The 17,270-nt window shown below is 46.7% G+C and overlaps 1 protein-coding gene across 1 annotated transcript in view; it reads left to right on the plus strand.

Moving 5' to 3' along the window:
* Positions 1–17,000, plus strand: part of BMS1 (BMS1 ribosome biogenesis factor) — a 54,898-nt gene extending 37,898 nt beyond the window's left edge. The window contains exons 20-22 of the mRNA XM_075217137.1: positions 15,711–15,886; positions 15,971–16,132; positions 16,303–17,000. Coding sequence (XP_075073238.1) covers positions 15,711–15,886; positions 15,971–16,132; positions 16,303–16,533 — 569 coding nt within the window. The 3' untranslated portion in view covers positions 16,534–17,000. The remainder of the gene's footprint in view (positions 1–15,710; positions 15,887–15,970; positions 16,133–16,302) is intronic.
* The last annotated feature ends 270 nt before the right edge of the window (positions 17,001–17,270 follow it).

Genomic DNA, 17,270 nt, shown 5'->3' on the forward strand with positions numbered 1-17,270 from the left:
AACTTAAAAGAGGGTATATGGCAGTCATACTAGTGGCTCCAGACCGGCCATGCAGACCATGGTACTCGGACATTCTGGGAATGATGGGTACCTTACCTGTTGCCCCTTCCTCCAGATCTTCTGTCAAAAGACCCACTTCTGTGCTGTTTTTTCAAGTCATCTAGATTTGACGGAATGTCTACCGCGATCATGAATCTTCTGGCTAGGGGGTCCCTTGATTGATACGAACTAGAAAGACTTCATTCTCTGCAAATTCCAGATATGGAAAATTTACATTCATTGGTGTGAGTGAATTTACTTTTACCTTATGTGCAGACTTTCTTGCAGGGCGTTCTACATGTTCAGCCTCCTTCATACATCCCTTAGAACCTTAGGATCTCAACTTACTGCTCAGGGTGCTTACCAAGACTCCTCAGTGGAAGGTAGTGTTTTTCCTGGCCATTTCTTCGGTTCTGCGAGTGCATGAATTCAGTTGTGTGCTGCAAACCGCCTTTTCTGTTTTTTTCACTTGGACAGGAATGTTCTTTGTACAAAAACTACTCTCTCTTTCACCCATCTGGGGGACACTGCTTACCATGGGGTTGTGTGAGGGGAGGAGGAGTTTGGCACTTAACTGGTTAACTTTGTGAGCTGCCGACAGACTCCTCTCCCTGCAACCCCCCCGGTAGTCCCAGTTTCTGTTGAGTGCCCAAAGGAGTTGGGCTTACTTTTGTGGTGCAGTGAATTAGTTCACTGTTTATAAGTTAATTTTTCTTTTATTCTTTTATTTCTTTTACTTTGTTACAGAGTGTGCTCTGTTCTACACAGAGCACGCTCGTTCATAGAAGCAGCTGTCAGACTGAGAGCCGGACGGCTCTCTGACAGCTGGAAGCTTTTTTTGTTTTTAAAGGATTGCTTCTAAGCAGTGGGACAGGCGGCTTATATAAGCCACTGTCACACTGATTATTTTCAGATTACCGGCGCTGCCACGGAGGCAGAGAGCGCCGGTAGTAACCGCAGCGGCGGCTGTCATATTGAATTCTTCCAAGTCCCCTCCTCAGAAAAAGAGGGGGGGGGGGGGCTTTGTTTTGAACCGCAGCGTTGGAAGGCACTGGTATGAGATCGGGGGTGATTACTGCTTAGAAATAAAGCAGTAAAATCGCCTTTGGCAGCCCCTTTTTGCTTATGAATGCAGCTAATGCAGGACGGGGAGAGCTAAGATAATAGAGCTCCCCCGTCTGCAGAGGAAGAGTAAACCTGCCCAGAGGCGCCAAATCTGCATGGAAAAAAGACATCAGCTCCTTCCGAAGATAGCAGAGCTGCTGACGGACTTTTCCTAAGTACCAAAAATCCTTTTCTATATACTCCCTATTCTATAGTTAGAGATGTATTAGAAAGCTAATGTATGCACATAAATATATTGGGGCATAGTATATTGCATGTGCTTTTGTTCTTACATATAACTTTTGACTCGGGGATACTATCTTTTGACCTTGTCATAGATCAGTTAGTATCTTCTGCTAATTTCTTGTGTGGCTGCCTGTTCACACTTTTGTGCTGTACTCTGTTTACCTCAAAATGTCTGATAAGGGAAAAGCACCTCGTGCTAAATATTATGCTTGTTCAAAGTGCAAGGCTAAATTACCTAGCGAACAGCAGGACCCAGGGGCGCTCTGTGCTGACTGCGGTGGGGCTTGCATGGCGGAACAACCACAGACTAATGCATTTGCCATAACAGAAACACCAGTGTGGGCGGCTGCCCTGACGCAGGGGGGTTACTACATTGGTACACCTGCTTTCTAAACCCACAAAAATTCCAGCGGTTGTGGCGGTACTCCCTTCAGCCTCTGGAACAATAGCCCTTCTTTATTCAGGGGTGACCACGGAGACTACAGAGTCCGTTGCTTCAGGACTAGCGGGATATCCCTCTGCATTACCATCTCAAGCTCCCCTTATGGGAGAGCCGGTTTGGTCTACATCGTTGGTCAGGGGTCTGGATTGGTTAAACCAGTTTTTGGAGACCCCAAGACATTTACCTAGAAAGAGGAGACATTCTCTAACCCCCTTTTTTCCAGAGGAGGATGGTGAGGTTTTGGAAGATTTCGATTCCGCACAGGCGGACCCAGAGGAGTCTTCCAGGTCTCAGGGGATTGATGACCTGGTGGTAGCAGTGCGTCAGGCCCTGGGACTTCTGGACATAGTGGAGACTAGATCTACAGATCGTAGTCTATTTAAAAAGGTCACAAACCGCGCAATCCTTTTCCCTCCATCTGTGGAATTGAAAGAGACCGCAGAAGCATCTTGGAAACAACCTGACCGTAGGTTTGTTCTTCCAAAAATGTACCTGTCTTTAAATCCTTTACAGGAGGAGGATGATATCCGTTGGGAACAGGTCCCAAGGGTACACCAGTGGCACGTTTAGATCGCAAGAGTACACTTACTGTTCCAGGAACAGCTTCCTTGCAGGACCCCACTGACCACAAGATAGAGGCTTTCTTAAAGTCCATCTACACGGCAGCAGATACTTCATTTAGACCCACGTTTTCATCAGCATGGGTCGCCAGAGCTATGGAAACATGGGCTGACCAGTTGGCTACAGCTTTGCAGGATTCTGACTTGCTTCCTGTTGCCCTGCACCTCAAGGAGGCTTCAGGGTACATTTATGAGGCTTCTCAGAACGCAGCTTCCATTTCCTCCTCTGTCTCTGGAACAGCTATGGCGGCTAGGAGGGCCTTGTGGCAGAGGTCCTGGGATGCAGACTCTGAATCTAAAAAGTCTTTGGAATCCCTCCCTTATTCAACGGAGTGTTATTTGGATTCCGTAATTTCCCAGGCTACAGGAGGCAAGATTACTTTGTTTTGCCTGTCAATGTTTCAAGGCCTAGGACTCCCAGGTTTGGTTAATTTAGACAACCCTTTTGAGGGGGCCTATCTGGCAGAAGCTAGACACCCAGGTTCAGATCTTCTGGCGCCAGGGGACACTCGCTGCGAGGTAGGTCTTTCTCCTCCTCCTCCACAAGCCGTCCCTCCTCTAAGCTCCCGGATAAGCCGTCAGCATGACGCTCCGCTACCCCCCCCTCCCCATTGGCAGCGACGGGTGTGGGGGGGGACGGTCTGCTACTGTTCAGGGATCAGTGGGCAGAGTCCTTGAACGACAATTGGATTTGCGGGATCATGACAAGAGGTTACATAATAGACCCTCGAAGCTTCTTTGCAAACAGCTTGCCCCGTCATCCACAAAGAAGACAAGCAACACTGTGTTGCTTCTCTTCTTTCAGCAGGAGTTATCATAGAAGTTCCGGAAGTCCAAAGGAGACAAGGGTTCTACTCTAATCTCTTTTTGGTCCAAAAGCCGGATGGCTCTTTCCGGCCCATCTTAAACCTACAGCAGTTGAACCTTCACCTTCAGGTGGTCAGATTTCGAATGGAGTCCCTGAGGTTTGTTATCAACAGACTGGAGGCAAATCAGTTCATGGTGTCAATAGATATCAAAGACGCCTACCTCCATGTCCCTATCTGGAAGACTCATCAGGCTCTTCTCAGATTCATGGTAGGATCTGTTCACTACCAGTTCAGGGCTCTTCCATTTGCCTTGCATCCGCATCAAGGGTGTTTACAAAAATTATGGCGGTAATGGCAGCTTACCTTCATTCCAGTGGTGTGCAATTAGTGCCCTATCTGGACGATTTACTACTCAAGGCTGCCTCGGGTCTCCTGCTTGAGAAACACCTTCAGCTTACCATCAGGATTCTGGAGAGTCATAGCTGGCTCATAAACTGCCCGAAATCCCAGTTAAATCCTTGCAGAGAATGACTTTTCTGGGAGTAATAATGTATAACAACAGTAAGAGAGTTTTCCTTCCAGAGGACAAGATAAGGTCCCTGCGGGACTCGACGAATCGAGTTTTGTCTTTGTCGGTCCTCCTGTGCATGCACTTGCAAGGAAAGATGGTGTCGACCTTTTGAGACTCTCCCTTATGGTCGAATTCATTCTCTGTGCTTTCAATGGGACCTCCTAAGAAAATGCTCAGGATCCCATCGGAAGTTAAAATGTCAGCTGATTTATTTGTCACCGGAAGCGAAAAAATCCCTGTTATGGTGGATAGTCTGAGACAACTTGCTAGTCGGCAGATCCTTTGCCCCTTGGCTTTTGATCTTAGTATCCACGGATGCCAGCCTTTGGGGATGGGGGGCTGTGGCTCTTCATCTGAGACTTCAGGGGCTCTGGTCCGCTCATAAAACCTCTCTCCCCATAAATATATTGGAACTAAAAGCCATGTTAAGGGCCTTGCAGGGAGCACAGTTCATCCTTCAAGGCTTGCCGGTCCGTGTTCAGTCCGACAACACCACGGCAGTGTTGTACGTCAACAGACAGGAAGGCACCAGGAGTGCAGGAGCAGTGGAGGTGACGACTTAGATTTTCACCTGGGCTGAAAATCACGTCCCCGCCATTTCAGCAGTCTTTATTCCGGGCATCCAGAACTGGCAAGCAGACGATGTAAGCCGGCATGCAATTCTGCCGGGGGAATGGGCTTTTCATCCGGAAGTTTTTCAGTCCCTAGTTGCCCGGTGGGGGGTTCTGGACCGAGATCTGATGGCGTCGCGCCACAACAGAAAGGTCCTACAGTTTTGCTCAAGGGCAAGAGATCCCTTGGCAGTAGACGTAATGACGATACCATGGGACTTCAGGTTGGGCTACCTGTTCCCTCCCATTTCCATGATTCCCTGGGTCCTTCGGAGTGTCAAGCAGAGAGGCCTGCCAGTCATTCTGGTGGCTCCAGCTTGGCCGTGAAGGGTCCGGTATCCAGAGATTCTGTTGATGGTGGTAGGTCCAGGTCTTCGGTTACTTCTTCACAAAGGCCTTCTACTTCAAGGACCATTCCTACATCAGGATTTACCGTGGCTGAATTTAACGGCATGGCTGTCGAAGCCATCCTTTGGAAATCCAGAGGGTTCTCTTCACGAGTAGTGGATACCCTCCTTAAAGCTAGAAAACCAGTCTCTGCTCGGATATACCACAGTGTCTGACTTACATATATTAAATGGTGTGAGAACCGGGCCTGCCACTCTGAATTTTGCCAATTCTCTAGGTTTCTCCAGGATGGCCTGATTGGGGGTCATCGCCAAGGATCCTTAAAAGTGCAGGTTTTGGCGCTTTCAGTGTTTTTTCACAGACATCGGACAGACATACCGGATGTCAGGACTTTCCTACAGGGTGTCCTACATATTCAGCCTTCATGTATACTGCCCACGGCTCCCTGGTATCTTAATTTGGTCCTTAATATGGTTCAGGAGCCTCCTTTTGAACAGTTGCAGATGGCAGAGTTACGGTTCTTAACATGTAAAGTTGTTTTCCCCCTTGCAATTGCCTCAGTCCGTAGAGCTTTCGAGCTGGGGGCATTAACTTGTCGAGAACCTTATCTGTCAAATGCCTGCTCTGGCCAAAGGCCCAGCAGGGGGTCGTTACTGTGAGGCCTTTTGTCACAGTGTTCAAACCTTTCTGAACATTGTAAACAGCATGTGATGCACAACACCACAGGGTCTTTAGAATTTCATAGATAAGTGTAAATATTGTTGGCTTTGCAATACATGTAAATCCATGTTTGTGTAAACACATTGCTTCCTGATTCTAAAAATAGCTTGTGTCCAAACTGTATAAAAGGCACTGGCTTGTATTGAAAAGTTGTTCTTCTTGTTTCTGACCTGATCACTGGTACCTCCAACCAGTGTGAGAGCAAATAAACATCTTGCTTCAAAGACCTGCTTGGAAACATCTTTAGTATTGCGGTGACCTGCAGATTAGACCCTAAATCTAATCCGTTCTCCGGCTGTTTTTAAGGTTGGACCCAGCTTTTCCAGTACCACTGCTCTGCCTGCTACCCTGCAGCCCTGGTCAGTGTGATAGGCCAGGGGGGATCAATCCACAGCATCCCTGATCTATAGGAAGGCGGTCAGGAGTACCAGCCCAGGGACACCAGCAACGAGATACGCTAGCAGCGTGAGTTACCCAGAAGAAACCCGGTTCTGGATGCCGGTATAGGAGTCCAGTGGTGGCAGCATTTGTAAGCCCCTCCTACTGCGGCAAGAGGGCGCATTTGGTATAACGAAAGGGAACGGTGACAAAGTAAGCCAGAATGCAAGTTTAAATTGCAAGATCGTGTGCCCAGCTGTTTTAGAATGATCCCACCCTTAGTCCACTTTGGAATGTCCCCCAGTGGCAGGAAAGAGAAAAGAGGGCTTTTTTTTACTTGCCATAAAATCCATTTTTCTGAGTCCATTGGGGGACACTGCGCTCCCTCCCCTCACTCTGCCTGTTCTGTTTATGTCATACTTTTTATAGTTATTCTGTTGTTACTTCTAATTAGGCACTTCTTTCTGGGCTCTTATAAAACTGAAGATGGCTCTGGATGGGGGTGCATAGTAGGAGATGAGCTACCTTCAACATGTTTACTATTAAAGTGCCCTGGCTTCATTTCCACCTACTATACCCCCATTGTCACAGTGACCCGCAATTGGACTCAGAGAAATGGATTTTATGGTGAGTGAGAAAAAGTATTTTTTTAATCATCCACTCTGGGGGCCACTGCTACCATACGGTTGTATGAGGGTGCATGGAGTTGGCACTTAAATAGTTACAGCTAAACTTGCTGCTGACTCCTCCCCTCTGCATCCCCTACAAGCATCAGTTTAATTTAAGTGCCAAAGGAGTTGGGCTGTATAGGTACTGCTCTGCAGTACTTGCTATAGTTAATAGTTTATTTTCTTGTTTTAAATGTTATTTTTATTTGTTGTTCAGGAGATTTAAATGCTGCTGGCAGCACTTATATCTATAGGCTAAACGGAGCAGCGTTCCGTTTTTCTTTCTACAAAGAGTCAGCATGAGCTGACAGGAAAATCTATGTAAACGATGGATGACAGTGACAACCGTATGGGTTGCGGCTGTCGCTTACTGCTCCCGACTGGTCTGCGCTACCATTGGCATAGAGTGTTGAGTCCCAGTCATGTGATCTGCTATGTTGAGAGATACCAAGTCCCACCCACACTGAGGCATAGGGTGGATTTGGATCTTATGCGTCCATACAAGGGAAAAGGAGGAGCAGTGTGTGTGTGCTGTAGAGACACACTGGGCAACTGTGGTTTGATCTATACAGGCCGGTAAAGGGGTGATTCAGAGAAGATTTTGCTGGGGACTAGGTACCAAATAGACTTCCCCCACACATCTTGGTATCAGCTGGAGCAAGAAAATATGCGCCAGTGCAGTGCAACAGAGATTTGGCACAGAAGCCGGGACCCTGCCAAACTGGCAGTTGTGGGCTGACTCCCTTCCTCTTATCCTCCTGCAAATCCTACAGGATCCTACATATATGCATAGATAGTAGTAATAGTCTATTCCATCTTATTAGTACTTAAGAGTTTTACTGTTAGTAATAAAACTATCCTAAAAGTGCTTAAAGAATCCTAAGTGCTCAGTCTTAAATAATTCTCTAACAGAGTTTGGTATATTACTGTTTTGGAGCTACTAGCCAGGGCCAATCTAGTAATTGTAGTCTGTTTTTGTTCTCCCTGTGGGTGATTGTACTCTACTCTGTCTATTTCCTCCAAAAAAAAATATTTTTTTTTTATATCTGTTCTGTGTGTGCTGCAAAACTTCCTGTGGCTCAGCAAGACCACAGTGCTGTTTGCACACAATGTGCGGGCACTAATGGCACGCAGACCTCGTGGAGTACCTAGATAACAGTGTATCCTTGCTGGCACAGGCATACTCACTAAAATGATTACCAGACAGGCAGAGACCACAGCTATGACTGCGTGCCCCTCTACAAGTACCATCCCAAGGGCCTGAGTCGAGGTGGGGGTGACAGATTCACAGGGAAATGGAGACCTGATTCAGTCCGGATTTCCCTTCTCTGAACCCACACTGGCAGAATCCGCTTGGTCGTCTTCCCTAGGGAAGCGCTTAGACTGTTCAAATAGGTTCCTGTATTCCCTTAGAATGATTTCACCTAGGGCTAAGCGACCACGGACCTCTCACCTGTTGCTGGCCTACAGCCAGGCTACAAGATTCAGCGCTACTGCCATTAGCGTTGCACTTGAAAGAAGCTTTTGGCTATTCATAAGAAGCTGCCCAAAATGCAGCGTCTATTTCTTCTGCCGTATCGGCAGTAGCTGCCAGGAGAACTCTCCGGCTTCGGCGGAGTCTAAAATGTCTCTGGAAGCCCTACCTTATTCCCGGTCTGTTCTATTTCGGACAGAATTGGATACCATGATTAGTCGGGGCATAGGGGGAAAGAATACTTTCCTTCCAGTGAACGTTCCAAGAGTGCAGACTCCGAGATTTGGCTCCTTCTGGCAGTCCTTTTGTGGGAACCCATAGAGGCAGGCCTTTGGCGTACAGGGGACAGGCCCATAAAGGGAGATGGTCTCACTTCAAGAGACATCTGACATCCAAGAGCTCGGACAAACAGTCAGCATGACGGGAGTCCCTTGCGGCGGCGGGGGTCGCCTACTACTGTTCCGAGAACAGTGGGCAGCGTCCTCTTGGGACTTATGGATCCTGGGGATTATGACCAGGGGTTATGTCATAGATTTGGCAGGACCTGCTTCTTTTCGGTTCTTCATCTCATTACCGCAAGATCGGGAGAAAAGGCAGACGATGCTTCAGTCAGTCGCTTTCCTTCTCTCAGCAGATGTGATATGCAGTGTTCCAGAGTCTCAAAGGGGCCAGTGATTGTACTCAAAGTCTTTTCTTGGTTCCCTATCCTGTATCTACAGGGACTAAATCAATGTCTCAGAGTGGACAAGTTCCAACTGGAATCAGTCCGCTCAGTAATCAACGGTCTGGAACCCCGAGAGTTTATGGCGTTTATAGAGATCAGGGACGCTTATCTACATGTCCCCATTTGGGAGGAACATCAAGCCCTCCTTCAGTTCACAGTGGGAAGCGCTCATTTACAGTTCAGAACACTACCTTTCAGACTGTCAACCGCTCCGACAGTTTTTACAAAAATTATGGCGGTCATGGATGCACTCCTGAGGAACATGGGAATAAATATTTTTCCTTACTTGGATAACCTTCTCCTCAAGGCCTTGTCAAGCAGCCAACTGGAGCAGCATCTGTCTCTGACCATTCAAATCCTGGAGAGAACAATATGGATAATCAATACTCCTTCCAAGTCTCAATTTGTTCCTTGCCAAAGGATGAACTTCTTAGGTCTCCTAATGGACACCATTCATCAGAGATTCTTACTTCCTGAACCCAAGGCTCACACAATGTGGGAGGCGGTAAGGAGAATGCGAGTTCATCTTGGAAGACTTCTGGTCATTCTAGTGGCACCAAAGTGGCCCAGGCGAGCTTGGTATGCCAATATTCTCCAGATGGCAGACAGACCGGGTTGGGCCCTGCCCCTTCGACCCAACCTGCTTAGGCAAGGACCATTTCATTACCCGAGCTTACCTCATCTAGCTTTAATGGCGTGGCTGTTGAAACCGGCCTCTGGCAATTCAAGGGATTCTCTCGCAGAATAATGGAGACGCTGATGCGGAAGCCATTTTCAACGCGGATCTATCACAGGGTTTGGTGAGCTTATGTTAGCTGGTGTGAGAGTCGCTTGCTCAGGGCAGAATCCTTCAAGCTTTCTCGTTTTCTTGCTTTCCTGCAAACAGGTTTGGAAGCAGGACTTAGATTAAGTTCAATGAAGGTTCAGGTATCTGCTCTCTGTGTTCTTCCGTTGTAAGCTAGCAATATTATCTGATGTTCGTACGTTTCTTAAGGCTCAGGCTCACTTTCTTCTGTAGTTTGTGTGCTGCTTGTTATCTGTATTGTGTATATTTCTCTGTACTGTATTTGTCCCATCTGTTAACATGTCAGAGGGAAAAATCTATGCGTGGTAGGGTTGGTGCTACTATGCTAAGTTTCACCTGTGCTGTCTGTCACGTTAAGCTACCGTCTGGGCAGCCAGGCGCGCAGGCTCTGTGCGTATCCTGTCGGCCCGCGGAGACTACTCCTGTTGAAACAGCTGCCGCTTGTTCAAACACTGAGGAGCCTGCCTGGGCTCAGTCTCTCTTTAATACGGTGGAACTGCTTGCTCAGAAAATACAGTCTCAAGCTGCTCAAATCTCAGATTCAGCTTCCTCAGCTCAGGTTTTGCCTGTTTCTGCTCCGGTGGAGTCTGCAGAACCAGCCTGGGTACAGGGTTTTGCATCCTTGGTACAAGGTTTGGTGGCGGTTTCTTCCTCCTTAGAGAGGATGATTAAATCGGCCGCACCGTCTTCCTCAGGTAAGCGGAAGAGGGTGGCGGCATCTCTTCAGGGACATGTGTTTGATTCTGATTGTGGTTCCGAGGAAGGGGGTGAGTTACTGCTGGATTCTGACATAGATGCTACTTCTCTGGTGGAGGAGGTTCATACTGATCGTCAGAGTGTGGAGGAGTTAATTCAGGCTGTCCGCCAGGTACTTGATATTCCTGAGGAGCAAGTGCCTGAGGCTGTTGAATCTTCTCTTTTTGTAAAGCGCAAGATAAAGGAGTTTTCTTTTCCTGCCTCTTCCCATTTGGAAGATTTGCTGTCTGAAACTTGGGCTTCCCCAGACAGGAAGTTCCAAGTGTCTAAGTGACTGCAGTCATGTTATCCATTTCCCCCTGAAGTTCTCGCTAAATAGGAGACGCCTCCTCAAGTGGATGCGGCTGTGACAAGGTTGGCAAAGGTGACTACTATTCCTCTTCCTAACAGGCCACTCTTAAGGATGGTACAGACCGGAAGGTCGAGACCGTTCTTAAGTCCATTTTTGTGGCAGCGGGTGCTTCTTTGAGGCCTGCGTTGGCATCAGCGTGGGTTAACAAAGCTGTTGAACGCTGGTCGGAACAACTGTTTGAAGGTTTGTTGGCAGGCAGGCCGTCCTCTGAACTGCTTCCTTTAGTGGAGCAGATTGAGAGAGCGACAGATTATTTAGGAGAGGCTGCTATGTAAGCGGGGCTGATTGGAGCGAGCATTTCTGCCTCGGCAGTTGCAGCGCGTCGGACTCTTTGGCTAAAGTCCTGGGAGGCTGATGTAGAGTGCAAAAAGTCTCTTGAGTCCATTCCTTTTTCTGGAGGTGTTTTGTTTGGACCTCAGCTTGACTCCTTTATTAGTCAGGCAACAGGAGGTAAGAGCACTTTCCTACCTGTCAGTGCTCCCAAGCAGAGGATGTCCTTTCGTTCCGCAGGAAGATTTCAAGGACAATATTCCTCAGGCCAATCTTCTAAAGGTCAGTAATCTGCCCCTAGAGGTGGTTTGCAGCGGGGACATCAGGCCTGGTCTGCGCGACGTCCAGCTGCAAAGCCTGCAGACACTCGGTCTGCATGACAGGCTTTTTGCTCCTCCGCTGTCGTCGATGGTAGGAGCCCGTCTTCTGCGGTTCAGGGATCGGTGGTGTCAGTCCACTACCGATGTCTGGATTCGGGGAGTGGTGAACAAGATCGATCTGCTCGGTCTTTCTCCCAGACGGTTCTTCGCCACAGGGCTTCTGTCTTGTCTGAGGAAACGATTGGTTTTAACAGAAGCGAATCAATCCCTTGATGTGATTATTCTGGTTCCTCATTCTCAGAGGTTTGGGGTTTTATTCCAATCTTTTTCTTGTGACAAAACCAGACGGCTCCTTCAGACCGATTCTCAATCTAAAGGATTTACGCTCGGTCATTCTCGGCATGGAACAGGGAGAATTTATGGTGGCTCTAGACAGGATGCATATCTCCATGTGCCTATTTGGAAGGGTCATCAGTCCCTGTTGAGGTTTGCAGTTCGGTCAGAGCACTTCCAATTTCAGGCTCTCCTGTTCGGTCTCGCCACAGCTCCACCAAGATCATGGCGGTTATGGCTACTCTGCTAAGGGCCAAGGGCATTACAATCATCCCTTACCTGGACGATCTACTTTTAAAGGCAGATTCTTCAGAGAGGCTTCTTTTGCATATTTAGGTAGTAATCCAGACCCTGGAGTCGCACGGTTGGATTATCAACTTCAAAAAATCCAGGTTGATCCCATCCCAACGGATGGTGTTTCTAGGTCTCTTATTCGATACCCATCTGAGACGGGTGTTCTTTCCTCAGGACAAGATCCTAGCCTTACAGAGGATGGTGAAATCCCTGTTGGTGGCAAGGAGACCTTCCATTCATTTTGCAGTGAGACTTCTGGGCAAGATGGTATCGTCATTCAAAACGATCCAGTTTGCTCAGTTCCATGCACGACCGTTTCAATTGGAACTCCTGTCGCAATGGAACAAATCTCATCGGAATCTGGCGAGTCATGTTTTTCGCCTGTCTCCGCAGACGCGTCAGTTGCTGATCTGGTGCTTACACAGGCAGAATCTCTCCAGGGGACGCTTGTTCTCAATTTGGAATTTGATTCTGATAACAACAGATGCTAGCCTTCGGGGTTGGGGGGCTGTCTGTCTTCAGGCTCGGTTTCAGGGGCTTTGGACTCAGAAGGAATCCAAACTTCCAATAAATGTCTTAGAACGGCATGCAGTGTTTCATGCTCTGAGTGCACAACACTTGCTGCAGGGAAAGCCAGTAAAGATTCAATCGGACAATGTCACAGCAGTGGCATATCTCAACCATCAGGGCGGCACCTGGAGTCCTTTGGCCATGAGGGAGACTCGCAGGATATTTCTGTGGGCCGAAGCTCCCGTTTCCGCACTCGTGGCCATCTTCATTCCCGGAATAGAAAATTGGGAAGCAGACTTCCGAAGCAGGCAGACTCTGCATCCGGGAGAATGGTCTCTCCATCTGGAGGTGTTTCAACAGTTAGTGGTGAAATGGGGTCAGCCGGATGTCGACATGATGGTATCTCGGTTGAATGACAAGGTTCCCCGCTACTGTTCCCGTGCAAGAGATCACGGGGCAGTCGCGGTATACGCTATGTCCGTCCCTTGGAGGTACCGCTTAGTGTACCTTTTTCCTCCGATAGCCATGCTTCCACGAGTACTGAAAAAGGTGAAGAGAGAGGGTGTTCCAGTGCTTCTAGTGGCGCTGAATTGGCCGCGCAGGGCCTGGTACACCGGCGTACTTTTCATGGCAGGAGGTCGGTCGTGGCGGTTGCCAATACGCCCAGACCTGCTAACTCAGGGTCCCTTTTGTCATCAAAGTTTGCAATGTCTGGCTTTAACGGCGTGGCTGTTGAGGCCAGGATCCTAAGAGCGAAGGGCTTTTCGAATCGGGTGGTGCAGACCATGCTCCGTGCTCGAATAAAGGCTTCCGCCAAAATATATCATCGAGTATGGAAGACATATATTAGTTGGTGCGAAAAGAAGGGATATCCTACGTCTTCTTTAAGTCTGGCGAGGTTACTGAGGTTCTTGCAGGATGGCCTGGATGCAGGTTTGCATCTTAGTTCTCTTAAGGGTCAGGTGTCGGCTCTTTCGATCTTCTTTCAAAGAAAACTTGCTGTCATACCTGATGTACAAACTTTCATTCAAGGTGTTCTCCATGTTCAACCTCCTTATATTCCTCCGATTCCGCCATGGGATTTGAATTTGGTTTTGAGGGCTTTTTAGCATCAACCGTTTGAACCCTTGAATACGGTGGATTTCAAATTTCTAACTTTGAAAACGTTTTTTCTTTTGCCCATTTCTACGGCACGCAGAGTTTGAGCTTGCTGCTTTGTCTTGCAAGCCTCCTCTGTTGGTTTTTCATGAGGATAGGGCAGTTCTTCGAACCAAGACCTCCTTCCTTCATAAAGTTGTATCTTAGTTTCATTTGAATCAGGATATTGTTATTCCGGCTCTATCGGATTCCTCTTCTTCCGATAACGATAAGTCTATTCGTTATGTAGATGTTGTTCGTGCCTTGCGAATTTATGTTAAAAGATCTCAGAAGTTATGCAAAACTGAGGATCTTTTGATTCTTTATGATGCTCACAAAAGAAGAGGCTGGCCAGCTTCTAAGGTGACCATTGTTAGGTGGATTACGGCTGTTACCTGTCAGGCTTACAATGGAGCTTTCTTTGGAGCCTGTCCCAGATAATCTACGGGCGCATTCTACAAGATCTGTAAGTGCTTCCTGGGCGGTCCGCCATGGGGCCTCCAGTGAACAGTTGTGTAAAGCAACCACGTGGCCTTCTGTACACACTTTCACAAAGTTTTACAGATTTAATGTGTTTGCATCTAGGGATGCAAGTTTTGGGAGAAAGGTGCTTGGGGCCGTTTTTTCTGAGCGTTCCCTCCCGTGAGACAGCTTTGGGATGTCCCCAAGGTCCCGGTGTCACCCAAGGAATGTGAGAGAAAATGGGATTTTTATACTTACGTAAAATCCGTTTCTCTTAATCCATTGGGGGACACCGAGCGCCCACCCTTAATGCTCTGGTTTCTCCTTCTGTTCGACATGTTGTCTGGTTGTTAAGAGAATGATGTGTTATTAAGTTTATTCTCTTTTCTTTGGTTTCTCTCGATCTCCCTTTCTGCGGGCTTGGTTAAACATAGACTGGCCTCTAGCAGGAGGTGGGGTATAGAGGGGGTGGAGCCAGAGCTTTGTTTAACTAAAGTTAAAGTGCCAGTGTTCGCCTGTCCCTACTCTATACCTAAGGTCCCGGTGTCCCCCAATGGATTAAGAGAAAGTGATTTTACGTAAGTATAAAAATCCCATTTTAAACCACTTGGTTCCGCAGAACTACGTCTTTTGACATGGAAGGTGGTTCTTCTGCTGGCCACAGCGTCGGCACGCAGTGTGTCAGAACTTAGAATCTTGTCATGCTGAACACCGTACCTGGTGTTCCATGAAGATAGGGTGGTCCTTAGGACGGTCCCTTCTTTTCTTCCGAAGGTGGTCTCTGATTTCCACAAAAATCAAGACATTGTGGTTCTGGCCTTTTAGGGAAGGGTCGTCCTCAGTGGGTACTTCCTCCTCTGCTTCCTTGGATGTAGTTAGAGCTCTGTGGATCTATGTGGATAGGACTACGTCTTGTAGAAAGACAGATTCCCCTTTTGTCCTCTGACTCCCAGAAAGGGGCTGGCTGGCCACCAAGCAAACTATTGCTCGTTGGATAAGGGCTTTGATAAAACACACTTAGGAGTATGATCCGACCTGTGCCAGACATACTCACTGCTCATTCCATGCGTTCGGTGGGTGTCTCTTGGGCTGTGTTTCTGGGGCTCAGCTTTGCCAGGCAGCCACCTGGTCCTGTCTGCATACATTCACAAAATTTTATCAGGTTAATGTTTTTGCATCCTCAAACGCTGGTTTTTGCGGCAGTGTTTTGCGGGCTGAGCTATCAGAGCGGTTGCTCCTTTAGGGGGCTGCTTTAGAAAGTTCCCATGGTAGCAGTTTTCCCAGGAGTGGATGATGGAGATAAGAAGATTTATATTAAAATCTTTCTCTGAATCCATCTGGGGGACACTGCGTTCCCTCTCCTGCTCTTCTGCTGTGTGGTCTTGGTTATTTGACACTCTTCTTTGGATCTTTAGTATTATACGGAGGCTTGTATGGGTTGCAGAGGGAAGGAGTCAGCAGCATGTTTAGTTAACTATTTAAGTGCCAACTCTATGCGCCCTATTACAACCCCATGGTAGCAGTGTCCCTCAGATGGATTCAGAGAGATTTAACGTAAGTACATAAATCTTAAGGTTTTGTTGTGTTTTTTTGTTTTTTTTGTAAAATGAAGTATACAATACACTGTGTTAAAAACTATTTCGTTTATAAATGTTTACTGTTAGGTTTCTGGGATTCACCTTTACAATTCATGTGTTTTTTCCACTGTTCTTTTCAGATATTGTGTTTCTGCGCACCTGGTGCCCAGTTACTGTGCCCACCTTCTATAACCCAGTTACCTCGCTGCTGAAACCTGTGGGACAGAAAGACACCTGGACTGGCATGAAAACTGTGGGGCAACTGAGGCACGAGCTTGGTATCAGACAGAAGCCGCGCAAAGATTCCCTGTACAAGGTATATATAAACAATAATACATTCAATAAAATATTTTTTTTTTTTTTTTGTTCTTTTTGTAATGAAATATGTGCTTCCTTGCAGCCTATTGTCAGACAAGAAAGACACTTTAATCCAATCCACATCCCAAAAGCTCTGCAGAAAGCATTGCCATTTAAGAGTAAGCCCAAAATGATGGAGAAGAAGGGCAAGGTGACAAGAGACAGGAAGCGGCCAGCTGTTATTCGGGAACCCCATGAGCGGAAGGTAGGTGCAATTTCTTTGTGGGCGTTGTTCCATAGAAAAAAAAATGAGAATTCCACCTTTCTTATCAGTGCAGAAGCCAGTTAATTCTTAATGTAAGTATGGTACAGTGTTTTGTGTGAGAACATAACCGTTTTTCAGTATCTAATTTCTTAATATTTGGCATCCCACAGATATCTGCTCTTCTCACTGCTCTGGGCACAGTAAATAATTACAAGAAATTGAAGGCCAAGACAAAGCACAAACAGCAGCGTCAGGCGTTTCTACACCACAAGCAGAAAGAGGAAGAGGAGAAGCTGAAGAAACAGAAGGAAGCAAAGAAAAAGCTATTCCGTGCAATTGGACAAAAAGAGAAGAAAAAGCAGAAGTCGAGTCTCAAAGGCAGCGAGGAGCAAAGTTTATAGCACTGACCTCTGCAGATGTACAGGTGCAAAGTTACTTGGTACACACTTCAGGTTTTTTTTTTTGTCAGGCAGATAGCTTCTTTTAAACCCAAAATGATTTCAGGGGAAAAACAAACAAACAACCGAACACAGCTTCTTTTTACATGACTCCTAATTTGGGATCTGGTTTCTTTAAATTATTTTCTATTTTTTAGGAAATTTTTTATTTTCTGCAAGTTAAATTGCGTGGACATTTGCGAGAAGCTGCTGCAGCTTGTTAAGACTTCTACGGATCCATATGTGCAGCAATTAATGTGCTCTATTCTTCTCTCATTTCCGCTATGGAGGCTATTTAAAAGACTGAAGATGTGTGATGTTTCTGTTTTATTATATTTTTTTTGTCCAGCACACACACAGTGCTGATGGTGTTAAAATGTTGAATACGCCATGTGTAAACAAATATTAAATATTATGAATTACTTTGTTAATGGTCTATGGCTCTTTTACTACTTTTAATATATCTGGAAATATTATATGGTGGCGTTTGTCAAAATAAAAAAAAAAAATGCTTTTCCAGTAGTAAGGGAAATAAATTGTTTAAATCGGACCCATGACAAAAGCAAAAGTCCAATTAGACTTCCTGTCTAACTTGTGTTCATGGCAAAGGATTGTTTCACATTGCAGTCTTTTTATAGTTCGGTCTTGTTTCTCTAATATGTTCATGATAAAAATAATAGAGAGCTGTATATTTTTTTTGC

The sequence above is a fragment of the Mixophyes fleayi genome, chromosome 6, assembly GCF_038048845.1.
Source record: "Mixophyes fleayi isolate aMixFle1 chromosome 6, aMixFle1.hap1, whole genome shotgun sequence".
Classification (NCBI taxonomy): domain Eukaryota; kingdom Metazoa; phylum Chordata; class Amphibia; order Anura; family Limnodynastidae; genus Mixophyes; species Mixophyes fleayi.